General features: G+C 33.9%; 1 protein-coding gene across 4 annotated transcripts in view; it reads right to left on the bottom strand.

The window, feature by feature from the left end:
- Window positions 1-3,893: 3,893 nt before the first annotated feature.
- Window positions 3,894-20,337, bottom strand: part of LOC120780748 (dedicator of cytokinesis protein 1) — a 74,280-nt gene continuing 57,836 nt past the window's right edge. For 3 of the 4 annotated variants that reach the window (XM_040113023.1, XM_040113061.1, XM_040113104.1), the window contains exons 14-24: window positions 15,710-15,823; window positions 10,754-11,594; window positions 9,474-10,519; window positions 9,127-9,400; window positions 8,948-9,060; window positions 8,576-8,691; window positions 8,410-8,493; window positions 7,768-7,846; window positions 7,505-7,681; window positions 6,477-6,633; window positions 3,894-5,091 (exon numbers count right to left, since the gene is read on the bottom strand). In XM_040113023.1, coding sequence (XP_039968957.1) covers window positions 4,814-5,091; window positions 6,477-6,633; window positions 7,505-7,681; window positions 7,768-7,846; window positions 8,410-8,493; window positions 8,576-8,691; window positions 8,948-9,060; window positions 9,127-9,400; window positions 9,474-10,519; window positions 10,754-11,594; window positions 15,710-15,823 — 3,279 coding nt within the window. In that variant the 3' untranslated portion in view covers window positions 3,894-4,813. The remainder of the gene's footprint in view (window positions 5,092-6,476; window positions 6,634-7,504; window positions 7,682-7,767; window positions 7,847-8,409; window positions 8,494-8,575; window positions 8,692-8,947; window positions 9,061-9,126; window positions 9,401-9,473; window positions 10,520-10,753; window positions 11,595-15,709; window positions 15,824-20,337) is intronic. The other variant, XM_040113148.1, reaches the window with a different exon arrangement.

The following is a 20,337-nucleotide window of genomic DNA, read 5'->3' as shown; positions in this document are numbered from 1 at the left end:
GTGAACCGAATTTCAATCTTCAAATATCTGTTGAATTCCAACAAATTGATTCTTTGATGAAATGGTTGGTTACTGGTTGTTGGTTGGGTCACTTACGACAGTCTCAAGCGATACGGGTCGTGGTTTGTTATACGTTTTGTCGGATTGGAAGGAAATCATCTAGTGTAAACTGTTCACTTACGGCCAAACTCTTAGTTCGAGCTAGTACTCTTAACAATTAGACCGTCATAGAAATACCAGCTTTAGCGAAAAGTAAAGAAATTGCTTTCTATCGGGACAACACCAGGCTACACACATCGAAAGTGAGTCGCCAGAAGCTCCGGGAACTTGGTTGGGAAATTCTTATGCGTTCACCTTAAAATCCGGTTCTAGAATCAAGTGGTTTGTTTATGTTCCTGTGTATGGCGAATGATTTTATTTTGCTGGTGAAAAAATCGACTCTAGAGCTGCTTGTGAAAATCGACTATCACAGTTTTTTTTCCAAAAGCGCTGAGGGCTTATCTGAGAGTAACATTATGAACCTTCAGTTTAATGCAAACATAATGAATTTCATTTTAGTTAAGTTTAGTTTATATATACAAGGTGCGTTCCAAAGTAAACAGGAACATTTTTGAATCTAGCGCCCCCTGGTAGCGCCACCTATATGTCGACTAGTGCCTAAGAATCTGCTATCTTTGTCGATTGTCCAGTGAGAATTTCATGACATTTCATCGATTGAAAGTGAAGTTATTGCGTTTCAAGTGTCAGTATGTTTGTGCTATCCCTGCGAAAATGAGCTTTGAACAAAGAGTCAACATTAAATTTTGTTTTAAAATTGGTAAAACTTTTACCGAAACGCTTCAATTGATGAAACAAGTTTATGGCGATCATTGACTATCCCGTAGCAGGGTGCACGAGTAGTTTTAATGTTTTCAAAGTGGTCGTGAGAACATGAATGACGATCAACATGTGAGCCAATCAAAATTCGTGATTACCGGGAAGTCCATCGAAACGGTGCATCACAAAAAAGCCGAAATCGTCATTGAAATTCATGAAAATGGAATTGAACATCTCCAAAACATCGATTTATCGCATTTTGACCGAACATTTGGGCTTACGAAAGGTGTGTGCAAGGTTTGTTCCGCATAAATTGACTGACGACCAAAAATTGCTCAGAATCCAACATTCGAAGGACGATTATTTGACCGATTATTTGATATGGCACCGTGCGACTTCTTCCTTTTTGGAAAAATGCATTTGCCCATGAAAGGAAAGCATTATGCAGACATAGAGGCCATTCAAAAGGCTTGCAACGGCATACCGGCGGCCATACCGGCCAACGATCTAAAACACTCCTTCGACATGCTTTTGGACCGTGCAAAAAGCTGTATTGAAGCAGAAGCAGACTATTTTGATTAAAATAAGTTGATTTTGCCGAAAAAATCATTTGTTCTGTTTTTTTTAAGTCCTGTTTACTTTGGAACGCACCTTGTATGTGTTTTTGCTATGAGCGGTAGAAAAAATATGATCCAATTAGTATTTAGATAGGTTATCAAATAGAGTTCCATCCACTTACATAGTAAAATGATATGTAAAACAGGTTCCAATGCACCTCCTTTCTAATGGTCCGAATGACTAATAATGCATTTTGATAGGCAAATGGACCACATCTTGCCTGCTTCAGTTTAGAGTACATTGAACGGTCGCTGAATAACTAAATGTATTCGATAGCTAAAACATTCTAGCCAAAAATGCAGAATAATATCTAAGTGAGATCTTGTATGCAAAAGAAAGCTGACAGATCTGTATGCCCAGAAAAGTGTTAGGTTATGTTATATTATACTGGCTAGCTGTCACATCAAACTTATAGTAGACTTCATGCTTATGGGCTCAAGTAGACTCTGGCCGTAAAAAATATTATCTGAAACAAGTAAGTAAGTGCTAAGTTCGGGTGTAACCGAACATTTTATATTCTTGCAACTTGCAAGAAACAAAGCGAGGGAAATACTTTAAGGTGTGACACGATACATTCAAGCGTAATGGTACGATTTCACTTCTGAATATTGTCACAATATACAGACGTGCTAGTACAAACGAACTTTTATGGTAACCAAATTAAATTTATTTTAAAAAACAATTAGTAAAGAAATACTAAAATAAATTAGCAAATTAACAGCAGTTGACCCGTCTTCGATGGTTGTTGCTCTTCGACTTCTCCTTCACTTGACACCGAGTCGTATTTGCTGTCGCAAAATAAGCTCAAAGGCAAATCCAAGCAATTTTTTATATACATACATATACTATATATAACTCATAGGCTGATTTCTGAGAAAAACGAAAATCATTATATGTGACCTGGTCTACGAAAAGGGGGCTTAGGTGTCAGAAAAAAGGAGAACAATTAATGAGATAACGAGAAACTGACGATTATTTTTAACAGCTTTTCCCAGAAAACTAGTTTTCGCACGTTAGCCCTCTTTTCGTAGACCAGGTCACATATGTATGTATTATATGGCAGTAGGGGTAGTATCGACCCGATTTTATCTATTTTTCCCCAATACCATAGATTAAAGTCAGCCAGTTGTTTGAAAAAAACTGATATTAGTTATATGGCGTATAAATCAAAAAGATTGGTATAACGAAATAAAGGCAGAATAGCGAGCAGTTATACCAAAAGCTAATAATTAGTGAGTGTGAATCGAACAACAACTGGTATAAATGTAATAGACTTGCATGATCAAATAACGGAAGAAACAATAAGCAGTTAGTTATAGCATTTTGATGAGCCGACCAATAGTTTACCCTTTTAAAAGATATACATACTATAATAAGTAATTTTCTTCCACGCAATAACACTCAAATATTTATTGTTTATCCTGTAAGTGAATTGACATTTTATTGAATCTTAATAAATCTTTGGTGAACATATTAATTAAAAAAATAATAATAATTACATTAAACAAAGATTGCGGCGCATGCCAAATTCCATTTAGGTATATATGTACGTAGTAATTGAGTTGTCATTGCAGAAATTGACAAATAAACGAAATTAAATAGTAACTTATGCGATACTTTTGAGTAGATTGTGAATGATAAGTTTTAAAATACTATAAAGCGATTAATTAAGTTAAATTAAAAATGCACACGCACACACATATACGCGTGTGTGTCTGTGTCTGTAAGATAAGGCAACACTAACAATTGCATTTCGCAGTAAAGTAAAATAAAATTAAATTAAATAAGTGCAATAAGTTGACTTTCGCTAGAGGTCGGCCTATTTACCGTTAACATTATTTTTTTTTTTGCTTTTATAAAAATTGTAAATTTTATGCTATTTCATATGTGTGTATAAAGTACACAATAAATGTGTTAAAAACGCGCTCTGTTCGTAACATATACATAAATATACTTATTGATAATAAAAAAGTTCTGCTGCTTAAAAACTATTTACTACATATTTTGCTATATAATAACGAAAGTTTACAAATAAAATGCTGGCTTACATTATTTAATTACATACATTTGCAGTTTTGTTGTTTTGCAGTTTGCTATTCACGGTACTTTTTTTAATTTCATCAAGTTATATAATTCGTTTTTTTGGATTTTTGTATCATTTCAAAATAGTTGTACATGTAAATATGTATAAATAGTGTCTCTATTTGTTTTGAATAACAAAATTTTCGATATAAAGTGGCACTTCTGTCATAAGTCATAACAAAGAATATATTATTTTTATAAAAAAGTGCAAATGCTTCTCAATTTTTGCTATATTTTTGTTTGTTAGTTTCATTTTCGTATTAAAAATGCTTTTTGTAAATTTTTACTATTTAAAAATACATTTAACACGCTTTCAACTCGACTTCGTTAACAACGAATACTGAAATTATGTTGCGATAATTTCAGTTGTGTGTGTGTTTGAAACCTTTAATTGGCTCATGGTGGTCGTTTTACTATAACTAATTAAATCATAATTGCTGCAGACATAAATACAGACACGAACATATTAAAAGTTCACGGCGAAATTATTATGAACTCAGCTGTGATGAGCACTTTGTACGCAGCGAAGTGCCTAATTGGCATGCAATTAAATTAATTTATAAAAAGAATAAATAAAATGCATATAAATATGCATATACACATGTATATTATATACATATACATATATATGTAAAGTAAATAAGACTTACTTGCCTATATGTGCATTTAGTTAAGTTAGGAAGACAAGTAGTTATAACTAAAGAAATTTTCTCAAGCCGAAACGTTTGTACAACTGAAACGCAAAGTTCAATAAAAACTCTGAAATAACTTAATATCGTTAACTATATTAAATTACATATATATATTGCTGCTATCAACGCTAAACGCTTTCGTTTTGTTCTCACAAAAGTATGCGTGTGTGTGTGCTTGGCAAATGAGTGCCAGCGCACGCTCGTTTGCGCTCGTTGCTATGTACATGGTTGTCGGGCAGACAAAAGGCACGCCAACACCCAAACAATTATTTATGATTTTTATTTAAATTACATTTTTGGCACTTATTTATTTGTATTGCTGCGTTAGCGCATCAATTCCTTTAGTTCGGGCTTCATTGTTCTTACTCTTCTTCTCAGCGCGCGCTCTACAGGTGTATGCCTGGCAACTGACCACTTATTTTTAATCGGCAGCCGCCAAGCAATCAATGACTCAATCACACGCACACAAATATCAATTTTGATTATGGCTTCACTTTCACAGCGTTAATTACTTTACTGCTTTGTATTACTTTTTAAATATTTTCGCTTTCGCGTTTAGCAGGACTCGGACGTCATACATACATAATTGCTTGCCCAGCCACAAGTTATGGAATGTGTTTGCTATTGCGCGAGGGTTTTGGTGGCGGTGTTGGTGGCCGTTTTTCAGTAAGCACGAAATTTTTGGCCTCCACATATTCGTAAGAGCTATTTGAAATACTGGTGTGTTGCGTCGTGGTCGTCACGAGGGTTTGTGTGTAGGGACCAACAAGCGGTATGGGGAAGTCCATGCTGTAAGTAAAACTGCTAAAATCAGTGGAGTCACGTGTTTTTGCTGGTAGTGGTGGCGGTATGAGATCCTCCTCCGATGTGGAATCTGTTGTATCTGAAAAATAGAAATTTAACTAATTCAAATTATGGATTTGATATACATTTTTGAAAACACAAAGTCATAAATAAAAGTCGATTATCCTACCAGTTTAAAATTAAGGGATTACATGGGTTTACGGGTTTCAAAAAATTTAATTTTGTTTATTGCCTTATTAAATTCTGCAACACTGAGTAATAGTTTCGATGATACAGCCTTGAGAACTTGTGCCCTAGCGGCTAGCTAGTGCGCCGTCTTCAAACGCGTTCATCTCGAAACTGCGTTTTTGAAGTCGGTTGACAAGATTTCTCGAGAATTACTCAACCGATCTTCATGAAATTTTACACAGATCTTGGGGAGACAATTCTTAAAGACTTGGACAAAGGTTTTTTTCGATTACAACAATTTGAAAAATAATTTCGCGAAATTTTCATTTTTTTTTATGTCTGCCAAAAATTCAATTTTCAGTTTGTTTTCCTTCGACCAAGTTTTAAGTTAAGGTATTAACTAAAACGCGTATTTTTCAATTTAGAAGAACCTGTAAGGAGTTATCCTGCCAACGCTGGCCCATTTTTTTTCCGAGGGCTCACCGGAAATGGCTTCGTAATGGCGGCGTTTAAAATATTTTGTTTCTAAAAGTTTCAGAATTTCTTTGTTAGTGGTGTATGTTTGTAACAATAAAACAATCTAATAAAATATTTCATTTTTTATATGAGAAAAAAATTTTTGAAAAAAAAGGCTCATTTTTAACCCCTTAAAACAATTGTGAAATGTAAAATAATTTTACAAAAAGATAAGTTCTAAAAATTTACAGAGAAACGAGTTACCGCACTCTTTTAAAAAAATTTATATTTGAGAAAAGTTAGAATTAATCTTCGTTCAAGTCTAGTTCGCATAAAACATTTTTCAACAGATTAATTAATTTTCATTTAAACATAAATAAAGACATCGAAATAAAATTGTATAGAGTCACTCTGGTATGAGATAAATATGTTCCAAGAACGATCTATATTTTTCTAGGCTTATATACCATAAACCGAACATTCTTGATCAATATGTTAGTTATTAGTCATACATGAGAATAGTCAGAAGGTTAAAACGTAATGTAAAATGAAAGGCTCTATGCCCCATATAACCATAATCCGAATTCTGAGCCTAAGCTGACTCTAAAACCGTTATTTCAAAACAAAAAACAAATGGAAACTTTGTTAAAATTAGCATTGGGTAAGCTGGTATCCAAAATCGGACAATAAATTTGCCACATTTTTCACAAATTGTTTTTGTAGACATTTCGATAATCTACCCATCCATCCGAAATGTTCAATTATTTTTCTTTATTTTCGATTTGTCTATGTTTAAGAACAACACTTTTACTATAAGTAATTTGTAAACTCTTTACTCACCAACTGAATTCCGATTACTGCTGTCAGCTCCTGACAGCGAGTGCACATCTGTACTGGAGAATCCCTTCATGCCGGTTGTGGGTGTAGCTATACTGGCAGGACGTGACATGCGACGTTCCTTTTCTTTCTCTGAGCGTAATGGACGCTTTGTCGTTAACTAAGGTGTAAAGAATATATATATAAATCAAATTTAAAATAAAGAAATAACTTTTAATAGACATTGGAGAAATATGGATTTTTAATTTAAAATTTTTAAAATTAATTTTTAAATGGATAAACAAGAAAAAACGTTAACAACGGTTGCAACGAAGCTATACCCTCTACAGGTGCAGCCTTTATTTGCATAAAATTTTCAATAGTTTGATGGATCAGTTTGCTATATGCTATAATAGTTCGATCTGGACAATTTATGCGGAGCTAGTAGCGTTGCCTTACAATAGTCCGTACTAAATTTCGAGAAGATAACTTGTCAAATAAAAAAGTTTTTCATACAAGGACTTGAGTTTGATCTGTATCTGTGTTTCCGAGAATTGAGTAGCTTCTTGGAGAGAAAAAGACGAATGCAAACTAACAGTTCGATATCTCAAAAACTGAGGAACTAGTTCGCGTTTATGCAGACAAACATAGCTTAATGTTGTTGTTGCTGCAGCGACAAAATTCTGACGAGTTGACAGTCGTTGCCCGGCTAAAAATCCGGGTCTGTTCCGGTTACGTAGACCCGACTGTCGTGGCAACGGAAATAGGTTAATCGATTCAGCTGCTCACGCTGATAAATTATATATATACTTTACATGGTCTCCGATGATTCTGGATGTGACAAGCTTCGTGGCAAACCTAATATACCCTGTTCATGGTATAACAAGACAAATAATTTTAAAAAAGTTTTTTTTTCAACTAGTTTGTCTGGTTTTAACGCAAGCAGCTCTGGATAGCTGATATATGATATAAAGGCATTTTTTAAATTATTTTAGTTTAATTATACATAATTACATTATTTTAATTGAGCTATATGTGTAATTTCCACTCACCTCTTGTGTCAACACTTTTGGATCCGGCGATTTGGCTGTCAAGGAAGTATTTGATGCGCTTGTTATAGATGCTATTGAAGTTATTGATTCCCGTTCGGGCGTTGAGGTTATGGTTGACAACGGTTGTGTATAAAATTTGCTGTTGGCTACTGGTAAACTTAACGTTTCACGATCCAACTATGACATAAAACATATACAAAATTAATTATAAATGATTCGCGTGGCATAAGGAACCACCAAGCGAGGCAACAAATTTCACAAACCTTTTTCATTGAGCGCCGTTTTGAGGGCGTTTTCTCTTTAGACTTGCTTTTTGTACTGGGCGAATGGCCGAGGCTAGGTCTGTTGATATTGTTGTGGATGTTGTTGAGGTACGAAAGAGAGAAAAATGGAAACGAAAAAGCGAACATTGCAAAAATAAGCAAAAAAAAACCAAATAGGAAATCGGAAAATAAAGAAATTAAATTGCAAACTAATGGTGAAAAACAAATCAAACCAACAACAGAAACCGTGAGGAAAATTTAACAAAATTAAAATGTAAAATTTAATTAGAAAATGTTAAAGTTTATAAATCAAATAATTTATGGTAAATTAAAAAACAAAAGATAATAATAATAAAATAAAAGTATTTGTTTTAAATCAATCAGATTTTTAAACTAAAAATGCAGAGCATAAGGAACAAATGAGAAGGGGAATTTAATTGATTAGTATAACGTTCAGTCACCCGCAATTTCTTATAGTTGTGTATGTTGTGCATATATATGTACTTATAAGGATATATATTTGTATTTATATGGTGCGTGCTTGGTTGGGTTAGATACTCATAACGTAAGTGTTATTCAAATTAGTTTTCTACTTTTGCTACAGTTACATGCAAGTTATTTCTATTTGCATTACTGCGTTACCTTTGACTGAAATTAAACGCGAATGTTGATTTTATCGAACTGGTTTGTGGTCGTGCCGAGGAAGTAGATTTCGACAAGCCGCTACTGCGTTTGGGAATATAACGAATATAATATAAATATATAGTATATTTGTGAATTTGCGTTTAGCTTCATAGCTAATACTTACTCGGAAGAGCCCATGCTTGTCTCTGACAAGCGATTGTTGCCCTCAAACATGCCAGGCAAAAAGGAACCATTGCGACGCATAATCACCGACTCGCGATCCAACTTCAAGTCACAAGTCTGCAAAATTCAATACACCCATTAGAAAAACAAAAACAAAAATAAGAAAAAAAGTTAGCTTCGGTTGCACCTAAGCTATAATACGCTTCATAAATAAAAAAAAAAGTGGTCCAATGTGAACAATTTCAACCGAGAATGTACCGTTGCTTTAATCCATGCCATATTTCATGAAAATATCTGCACAAAAACTTCGTACTATTTTATACCCTCCAGGGTGTAAAAACTATATTTGAAATAATAGCCGATTTCAACCTACCTTCTTGCCATATTTGCCCTCCACATTCGCCTGCATGTCAGCGAAACATTGCTCCATGTGCTCTTGGAAGAGTTTCAAAGTGTCCGGTGCGCGGTGTTTATGCAGCGTAATGGCTAAAGAGGGTTTAAATGAGCGTTAATTTACTAATGTGTTTTTTTTTGTTTTTAATGTAAAACTACCGATCTCGAGTAGCGGTATTTGGGAAGCGATAAGATCCTTTAACTCCTCAACCAGATGCCTATCATCTAGGTGATCCTCCAAATAGTCGTCAGTCAAGAAAGCATTCTCATACTTGCTGAAACCGCCCATCACGGCTGGATCGACAATGCCGGTGATTTTCATGCTCAACGTTTTTATATCCAATGTTTCGTCGTTTCGATGTTCGATAATCAGATCGCGTATTTCCTTATTGGTCTTTTTCATTGTTTCAATGGCCAAAGCGATTGGTGAAATCTGTTATTTGAAGTTCCAGGAAATTAGTAAATAAATTTTAAATTAATTTTTTTTTTTTAATTTATCGTCTTACTTTGAATTTCTTTGTTTCCGTTACGGGGAACCAGCGGAGTATGCCCGGCAGCGGAAAGCTTGTCGTCATCACTATCCTTTCTAGCCACAAATTGCGCACATCATCCGGACCGCCGCCAATGCTTTCGCAACGTCTTGAAAACTGGAACTTTTGCACATTATTCGATGTGAAATACTTAACGATTTCACTCGACACCATCTTGCCCTCGAATTTGGTGCAATTCTCATTCATTACCGGCTCCACTTTGTTCACCTGTATGAATTGTCCGTCGGCCTGCGTTATATCCTCACCCGGCAACTCCAGCGTCTGCATGAGCTCCGCTTGTGGATGTTGCGCTAAAATGCGCGAGCAAAAATCACTCAAACGCTCGTAGTTCTCACCACGGAAAATAAAGGCTTTATTCTGTAGAAAGCGCGGAAAGCCCAAACCATAGAAGCAGACACGGAAATACTCCGAAGTGTGGCGAAATTCTTTCAATATTTTCTCAAAGAATTGCGACATCTTGACCAAGAGTTTGGCCAACTTCAAATAGTCATAGATTTCATTCTCGTACTCCTGCGCCAGCACTTTGCACATATCGATGGCGCATTCGAACATCAGACCGCGGTCAAAGTAGTCGATGATTTCATAGTAGAGCGCCTCTTTGAGCTCGCGATGCGTGCGACATGCCGTATGGCGGTGTGAGCGCAAGAGTGGCGACAACTCGGTATCGTTCCACTGCAGTAATTCAGTGTGTAGTTTGAGCGTGAAGGCCGCCTCGGTGCAGTTGTTGAACTCCATATGTAGATCGCACAGCTTGTAGACATAACGTATGTACATCTCTTTGCGATTCACTTGCGAATAGAATTGTAAGAGCGAAAATGTGCAAGCCATGCGGTTCTCTTTGCTCTCGTCCTGTATGATGCAGCGATACTCGAGCAGACGTTCAATGAGTTTCGTCACCATGTTCACGAATTTGGTGCCCTCTATGTTGAGCGTGTTGTGCGCCTGACATTTCTCCAGCAGTATGCTGTGGAAGAGATCTTTGTACTCGGCGTCGCCTTTGCCTGCAAACGATGTAGTTAAATGAATGTCAGCATATTTTATATTTATAGAAAATCGGGGTTGTGAAATTTTTTATTCAAAAAATAAAAATCTGGTTTTTAAACCAGATTTCGGGTATAATTTTTTTTTTCAATACCGTAATTTTTAATAAACGTTTACGGCATAACAAAAAAAGGTTAAATTCAATAATTTTTATTACAAAATTGTAGTCTTGTAGAAAATTTCTGGTTACTCACCTGCTCCGATTAATATGTCGAGCTTCTCAATCATTTCCGTTTCGAATTCGTTAAAGTTCGCTTTGTAATGCGCATTGTTGCGTTTCGTATCGCCGTAGCTGTTCGGCAGCATTTTCGAGCTGTAATACTCGCACTGCATCATATCGAAAAATATCGGTATGGTGGCCTTGCGCAATTCCACCTCGGGTATCATACTCATTTCGAGTATCGGCTCCACTAGTTGTGGCACGAATTTCGGCTTGTGTTCGCCCAATTGGAACCACATCTTGCGTATCTCTTGCGCTGTGTCCTTGCGTATATCACGATAACGTGCAAATATGATTTGTCGTTTATTATCGTTGAAATCGTTCAATTGTAACGGTGATTGTATGAGGAATGCTATCGAGCATTGGAAGAAATTCGACCAGACTTGCTTCTCGAATGGATCGAAGAAGTGATCGATGATCACAACCGATATGTGTTGTAATGAACGCAATATAACGGTATTCTGATGCATAATCATATCCATCCAATCACGCGAAAATACTGGCTTCTGATGTGGCGACACGAGCTCCTCGAAAACGAGCAATATTTCGATAATGAAGTCCTGCAGCTCGAAGCGACTGTTCAAATGCCATACGAAGATTTCGTAATGTGCCGCATCCATGCGCTGCAGTATGCCCAACATGATGGCCACCAAATTGCCAACCAATTGATTTTCGCGATCGAGTGCGTGCGAGGTTTTGATTATGGTGCGCAGCAGGATGAGCATTATGTCGCGCACATCGTTGTGTGTCTTGCCGATGTCCTTGCGGTACAGCAGACGCAGTATATTGTTCATGATGACGATGCATTCGTTAACCTGTTGCGAGAGTTGAAATGGCGAAGAAAGCAATTTTAATATTGGTAAATTATTGACGAATAAAAATCAGTTAAATATAACCTAACTTTAAGCGCTTGGTATTTATATTTATTTAAAAGAGTTTTTTTATCTTATTTTTAAAATATCTTTCTAATTTCGTGTTCCTTAATAATAATTATTATAATTAAGTTTTTATTTTATCGTTTCTCTAAATTTGTTGCATATTCAACATAACCTAAAATTTCACATAATGGCTCTCAATTATTATGTAAATTTGTAAAAACATGAATAATGTTGAACAACTATAGACATTTCATGGCTGTGTTGACATAGAGTTGCCACCTATCAAAAATTATAAATTAATGAAAATATAAAAATTGCTTGTCCTCATAAACACTAAAAAAAGTCATTCGAAATATTTATATAAATATTTAATTTGGGAGATTTTGTAATAAAGTTGCCACTAACCGAAAAATATAATATTATAAAGTATGCACTAATTATAATCCAATGCAATTTTTTGCGGAATTTTTTCATTATAGAAAAGCGTTGCCATCTGTGAAAGAATAAAATTGAACAAAATAATAAAAATGTAAGAACGTGAACTTTGATTGCACCGAAACTATAATGCTCTTCACAAATAAAAAAAATCCATACAAGAACTTGACTTTAATCGTTTCGTTGACTTGGACGATAATCCACGTCAAAATTCGTGAAAAGATATCTCGTCAAATAAAAAATTTTCTGTACAAGGATTGCATGAGAATGGATCAGTTTGTACTATATGCAATCGTGGTCCAACATCGGCGGTTTCGGCAAATAAGCAGCTTCTTGGAGAGAAAAGAATGATATCTCAAAAAATGAGGGAGTTGTTAGCATATTTATATACATACGGACACTCAGAGGGGCATGGCTAATTCGACTCAGATCATCATGCCGATCATATACAGTGTGGCGCACGGATCGCGCTACAAAATCAAACCATAATAACTTTTTTTCTGTGTGAGTTATTGACATTTTTTTATTGGACAGGTTATTATTTCAGTTTTTTTTTTAATTAATACTTGAGATAAGGAAAAGAGTGTTTGGATAGTGCAGCGGCACCATGTTTTTGTCAATTTGGCCCCCGAGTAGATGGACCATGAGATTGGTAAACATGTTCGCCGAATCTGGAAATATTGCATCGTCAATTCAGGCAAATCCAAGTGTTTCGACTCGCAACTTGAATAGATTGTTTCCGTAAAAAGTTCAAATAACAAGCCGGTCAAACCCTCTGATTTTGCAAAAAAAAAAAAAAAAAAATATTGAAATGGCCGAAAAATACAATAACTTGATAAATTGCCTGTTTATGTCTAATGAGGACTACTTTGATCTAAACGGAAATGTAAACAAGCAAAATTGCCGTAGATGGAGTGAATCAAATTCAGAAATAATCTACGAAGCGAAACTTCACCCAGAAGGAGTCACTGTGTGGTGCGCAGTTTCATCAAGGTGTATTGCCGACTTCTTTGAAGTAACTGACAATGGGCACCGTTATTTAAAGATGTTCAATGAGTTCGGCGCAGACAACTGTATCGCTTTCAATGGCGTTTGGTTACAGCAAAATGGAGTAGCTGCACACATAGTCAGACCGGTTATTGTGGAGCTCCAACGAAAATTTTAAAACAAATTAATATCAAGATCGCTGCCCCCCCAAGATTACTTGATTTGTCTGTACCAAACATTTTTATGGGGCCATTTCAGGCTAGAGATGTACTAAACAAACCACAGAAATTTGACTGAATTGAAGCAGTCCTTTGAATCGATAACTGAGCCAATATCGACTTCAACTTTTCAGGCCACAATAAATAATTTTTTAATTAGGTATCGCATATGTGTGGCTGTGGTCATTTACTGTCCATAACACTGGCCTACACTCATTTTGGTGTCTAAGATTTGATACTTGATTTTGGATGTATTTTGTGAGTTGATACGAGAGAACAAGTCACATTTTCCATATCAGCTCTTGTTCATAAGAAAGAAGAAAAAAACATCTAGTAGCGGGTGGTTCATGCTACCTACTATACAGACTACTGATGCGCACAGAGCTGCACCAAACCAAAAAAAAATTTTGTAGGCCAGTGTAATTGGTTTATTCACATAAATTGCCAGAAGCCAATATTTGAAACGGCTGACTTCATGCAGGACAGTACCATGCAAGCTTACATTACTTAGTGTATGCCAGGGCGTATGAGTGATGCGCGATGCGGTGGCTGGCAAGTGCTTGCATACATAGAATACGGGGAAATTAAAATAAGAATTGTAGGTAAACTAGAGCTATCAGCTGACATCTAGTAGCGAGAATGTGGTTCATCCTACTTACTATACCGACTACTGATGCGCACAGAGCTGCACCAAACCAAAAAAATTTTTTTGTAGGCCAGTGTAATTTTTAAAAATAATTAATTAAATAAAATAAAATAAAATTTGCTTTGCCAAAAGAAAATAAATAAATAAATAAAAGTATTGTAAATGTAATAAAAAAGCTATTACGTTTTCTTTTTGCAGCACGATTCGTGATCCACCCTGTATATATAAGGTCTCTAATAAAAAAGCTAGGACGTACAACTTTTTTGTTATCACTTTTTTACCTAACTTAAAAATTGATGTAAAAATTCAAAAACCTTTCTACCTAACCTCAAAATTAATGTAAAAAATTCAAATACTTTTTACCCAACCCGAAAATTGATGTAAAAATTCAAAAAAAAATTTACCTAACCTCAAAATTGATGTAAAAAGTTCAAATATTCGAGGCTTTAGTCTTCCAAAAAAATTTGAGGTAAACCAACCTTTTTATGTCCTTTGATATAAAATATTTATTTTTTCTCTCTATTTTGTCTTAATTAATATTAATTCTTAATATCGGAAAAGAAGTCTAATTTTCAATCGAAAATTCGCACGTCAAAATATATGCTTTTCTAAGTCGATAGACTACTTCTGTACTGAAATCTCAGCTTTATAATGGTGTAGAAAAATATACATGACAATGTAAATAATTATAAAAAACAACTAACTAAACTATTCAAAGCTTTTTAAGAGCTGCTACTACGTAGTAACAGATATCTGCATACTTGCATATAAAAAAAAATTGAGTCCTTCTAATATAAATTTGCTGCACTTAATTAATACTAAATTGTTTTCGAAGAGCTACTAAGTTTGTTTAGAAATATAAATTCAAATATGTAGCAATTTTTGAAAATTCTTATAACACTACTTAAGCACTTTTCAAAGTTAAACACGACTTATAACACTTACAGCTAATTAATTAAGCGCTAAAACACGTAAGCACAGTTTAAATAAAATACTAGGCTGACAAAACAAATTTAAGAAATAATATATTTTTGCTTTAATGCTTATAACTGTGGATTATAATAAGCTGCTAAAGACAATGTAACAAAATATTATGCGCTAGATACATAAGTATGTATGTATATGTGTATTAAAAGCATTCGGCATTGATTACTCGATGGTTTACCATAAAGCTGACACTTGCTGAGTGTTGTTGGGGATTAAAATTAAAAAAAAGTCAAAATAACCTCGTCAAGTGCCACAATTCACATTTACTGATAGAAGTGTGTTTATATGTATGTGTGTACTACTGCTAAAGCTTAATTTCCTGTTGTTTACGATATTTTTTTACGTATGTTTGTATATATGTATGTTTGCTTGTGTGGTGAGGAAAAGTGGACTTACACACTTACAAACACGCCTACGACTAAATTGAACGGTAATAAATGAAAAGTACAAACAAAGTGTAATGGAGTTACAATATAAGCTTAAGCGCACACATGACACACCTTCGAAAAGAAAAGAAAAAAAGAACAAAAAAAAACGAAAGTAGTGCATAAATGCACCCACAACCACCCACTGGACACCTGCTGGCTGTGTGCTGCTGGACGCAAACGCGCGTGTGCTGGTGGTGTTGTTGTTGCGCTTGTTGATTTTCCCTATGACTTAAATGTATATCCGTGTTTAATTCAATTTAATTTTGTTGTTTTTATGTTTAGCTGTTGGTGGTTGTTGTTTTAATTTATTGCTTTTCGTATTTAGTAATTTATTGTTGTTTTTATTTTTACCTTTTGTTTGGCAGTTGTTTCACGCGTGTGCAGATGTGATTTTAACTGTCCGAGGACTTTAGCTGCTTTCGAGAGATTCTTTTCTTGTTGCCATATATCAGATTTCGAGTCACCCTAGACAATTCGATACACAAACATTTTGCAGAAAGCGAATAATACACAAAAGTGTTTCAAAATAGATTAACGAACGAGTGGTAAACGGAAAACAAAAACAAAACAAGTGATGTATTGCATATATATTTATATAAAAAAAAAGAAATGTACAGAAATATATAGAGGAAAGTGTAGTTGTGTGCATGTTTGTATGTTTGTGTGTGAGTCAGTTACTTTGAAAAAGGATTTCTGTGATTTTTTGAGCGCACCAAGTGCTAGTATGTATATGTGCGTGTGTATTAGTGACACACCTTAATGCAAATTGTAGTTTTTTCTTTAAGAAACTGAAAATTTTTAGCTAAAAACGAAAAATTAAAAAAATACAACAAAAAATTTGTTAACATTAGAAATATTTATTAAAGTGCGGTGAACATTCCAATGAAGAAGTGTGACGTTTTTATTATCGCCGCTAACTGTGTATGTACTATTGGAGACTTAATAAGAAAGTCTGTGTCTAGTTACTAGTTATTTAAAAAAAATGCACACAAACGAAAACGTAAATGAATGGAGAAACTACAACCAAGATTTATGAATGAATTATATGAGTATTTTTATGTATGAAATACGTATGTATGTATGAGTAACATGGATGCATGTGAGAAATGAGTATGCGATTTTTGAGTAAAATTTAGATTTAATATTGTGATATATCGGTGATGCTGATGGGTGATGGCAACCGTGAAGACACAATTAACTACACACACACATGTGCATATGTATATATGTATGTAGCTATGTGTTAAGTGATAATGTGATTTTGCTAGAGTACATACACTATACTGCGTGCACAACAACTACACCAAACAACGCAGATAAAACATAAAACAAAAACATTTACACCCCAAATATGAGTGGAACGGAGACTCTAAGGAATTAAATGAAAAATCTAGTCAGATATACTTGATATATGTTGTATTATCTGATAAGGGACATACCTGAACTAAAAGTTATAACATTTTATGAAAAAAATTAATTAAGAAAATATGAAAAAAAATTGTAACAAAAAAATAAAAATAAATAAAAATAAAAAAAATAAAAACAAAAATGAAAAAAAAAAACAAAAAAAAAAAAAAAAAAAAAAATAAAAAAAAATAAAAAAAAAAAAAAATAAAAATGAAAAAAAAAAAAAAAATAAAAAATATAAAAATGAAAAAAAAAAAAATTAAATTAAAATAAATAGAAAAAAAAAAAAATTGATTTAAAAAAGAAAAAATTTTAATAATAATTTAAAAACGAAAACAATAAAAAAATTAAAAGAAAAAAATATAAAAAAGAAATATTAAAAAAAAAATATTAAAAAAAAATTAAAAATAAATAAAAAAGTAATAACAAATAAATCCAAAAGTCTTTAAGTAGACTTACATATGATAGCATTAATATTATAACTTTATAAAAAAAATTATTTCCTAATAAAATTCCTATGTCTGACATGGACAACTTTAAAAATTATAATCCTTCGATCAAATACTGCTTTCGGTTATGCTTATTGTAATATTCGGAATTAACATAAAATGTAATTTAACACATATACATACATACATATTTATTTGGGAGTGCTTATAGCCGACAGAAAAGCCATTGTGGAACCAACCAAACACGCTAGGGCGGTGGTAGAGTATATTAAGGGAAATATTGCGAAATCAAATTGCATTTACATATGTACATATGTGTGGGTAAAAAATAGTAAGACTTTTTATTTTGAATTTCGGGCAAAACCCCATTCGTCGAAATAATTCTATGTTCATATGCCTGTCAATGACATCTGTGTCAAATATCACATAAAAAAATAACTAGCCTTTGGGTCAAACCACGACAAGTGATCCAGGAAAAATTGGCAAAATCAGCGATTTTGAAAATTAGCAGTTCATTAGGAATCGTAAGCTCCCGACATCTGTGCGGCAAGAAAAGTATAAGCGCATTGCGCAACAACGGATGTGTCATACGTTTTAAGAGGGGAAGGGGGACAAAAAATTCAATGTCTTTAGAACGGTATGAATGAACAAAATTTTTTTGCAGATTATGCAGTTGTGTCATACTTGTATACTTTTAAATTTTTTTTAGCAGAACACTTATAAAATTTTAATTGTTTAACAAAAAATAATGTAAATTATTAGTATTTAAACAAAAGGACAATGAAAAAATATTTATGATATAGCACGAACATTTTTTTTTGACTTCACAAAATTTCAACGATTTATCTGTAGTAGTTTCTGAGAAAATAATTTTACAATTTTATCGTCCTCTAAATTTCTAAAAAAAAAGAATTTTGACGAAATATTTATATCAGGGAGTATGCGAACCTAATGAACTGCTAATTTTCAAAATCGGTGATATTGGGAAATTTCCTGGATCACTTGACGTGGTTTGACCCCTTTCTGAAGTACATAGATAGATAAAGATTTTTACGATGAGTGAGATTATTCAATGGAGTCATGTGAGGAAAGTTCTCTAATCGCCATTCACTTGGGAGTAGCCAGAAACGATTCTTTTACATATGGCTGAAACAGCCCACGATTTACGGTATTAAACCAAGTAACCTCTGGGTAGCCAAAAAACATCCCTTTGAAGGCGAGGCAAAGTGAGAAGGCGAACCATCCCTACTTAGGGTTGTGCGCTGAGTTTGAGACCCGGCACGAAAAAAACGCCCCCAATGAAAACGAATCAATAGTATACTCCTGTAGAACTCCATGTAGGGAACACTTCCCCAGTCTGCTGAATGGCAGTCAAGGCATAACATCAAAAGATGGTGAACCCGATTCCCGAATCGACGACAATGGAGCAGACGTTCCATACAATACAATTTGGGTGCTATGCGTCGTTTGCGCGAAGCTGTTCGTAAAAAGAGGCCGTAAAGACTTATATTAAACAGTTAAACTTTCAAAAGCTGCACATTTAAACGTGTATCTACAATATTAAAAATTTCCAAAATTAATTTCATTACCACAAACATTTTTTCAGAAAAAAAAACAAACATAGGCATTGGGGTCCATATATTCGGATCTGAGGCCTTGAAAAGTTATGATCCGATTTCGACAATTTTTAGATTTATTCCTGAGACATAGAATTTCACCTAAAAGTGGGAGGTGCCACGCCCTTTGACCAATTTTTACTCGAACTCCAATGAAGCCCTTCCGTATAATATAGAATGTGAATTTTAATGTTTTTTTTTTACGTATTTAGTTAGTGAGTTGAAATTGAATGTTTTTTTACGTATTTAGTTAGCGAGTCATCGCATTTTCAGTAGTTTTCAACATGATCGTTATATGGTATGTAGAGTGGACGGGATTGTCAACCGATTTTACCCACTTTCACATTGTCGTAGGATGTGCCGAAATGATTTGTTTTAAACGAATTTGATAAATACAGCTTTAGGAGTTTGTGAGATATGAACATTAAATCTATTTGGGGCGGGCCGAGTTCACTTGTTGAACATTTTGAAATCATATACCGCAACCTACTATGGTCTCTATCGGTATTTTCGTTTTATAGGTTAATGGTATTTTGTGGCGTGGATTCTGGTGTCCATTCGGCCCAACTACAATACCAAATCTCTTATGGTGCCAAGGAACACGTTTACCGATTTTCATTTATAGTAGTTTACTTAAATATTACGTATGTATGTAACTATGTGCACGGACGGACACTCAGTCACGTTGAATTCAACTCGTCGTCCTAATCATTTATATATACATAACTCTGTATCTAGTATATAAATATGAAAAAGATTGAGTGAAAGGAATTCTTAAACACTTTCCTCTCATTTCTGTTAATTTAGGTAACACCAGCCTAGGCAGACATTATTTCTCGCAGTTACTTCAGTGCATATAGTAATATTGTGCAGTTGCCATTTATTATTTACAGTGTTTTCCATTAAAAATTTCGCATTCACATGAATAAACCACCCCTACTTAAATCGTTTAAAATATTATAACATTATTATTTTTAACTGTATTTTACATTCCACTGAAGTAGAGTGGGCGCCTATATACATACATATGTATGTCGATAGCACATTTGTGAAACAACTACTAAACATTTACAAGTATTTTATTAAAAATACATACAAATTATATATGGTATATTTAAAAACAAATCGAAAACGTGTTTTTTCAAAAATAATTTTAAAATTAGTGCACTCTCTAAACATGCCAATCAAAAATGCGTAATAAACTAGTTGAAAAAACGTGAAAAAAACAGGCACAAAACACGGACATATAACAAAAACAAAACATGCTTAAATTAATATACATACGAATATACAAATATCATACGCTATTAATGCCGAGTTATAATATTACACTTTACACATTAAAAAAGTATATAGTATATATACAGTTAAGTTTCAAAAATGCCTGCGAAAGCTATTTGAACTCGCAAAACTAACAACATTGACGCTGCAAAGTCGAAATTTCGTATAATTTTTTGAGTAATAATGGAAGTGTTGTATTAAAATGTTATTTGTATTTTATTGTTCA

Source organism: Bactrocera tryoni, chromosome 1 (assembly GCF_016617805.1).
Source record: "Bactrocera tryoni isolate S06 chromosome 1, CSIRO_BtryS06_freeze2, whole genome shotgun sequence".
NCBI classification, from domain to species: domain Eukaryota; kingdom Metazoa; phylum Arthropoda; class Insecta; order Diptera; family Tephritidae; genus Bactrocera; species Bactrocera tryoni.
This window is presented reverse-complemented; position numbering and strand designations above follow the sequence as displayed.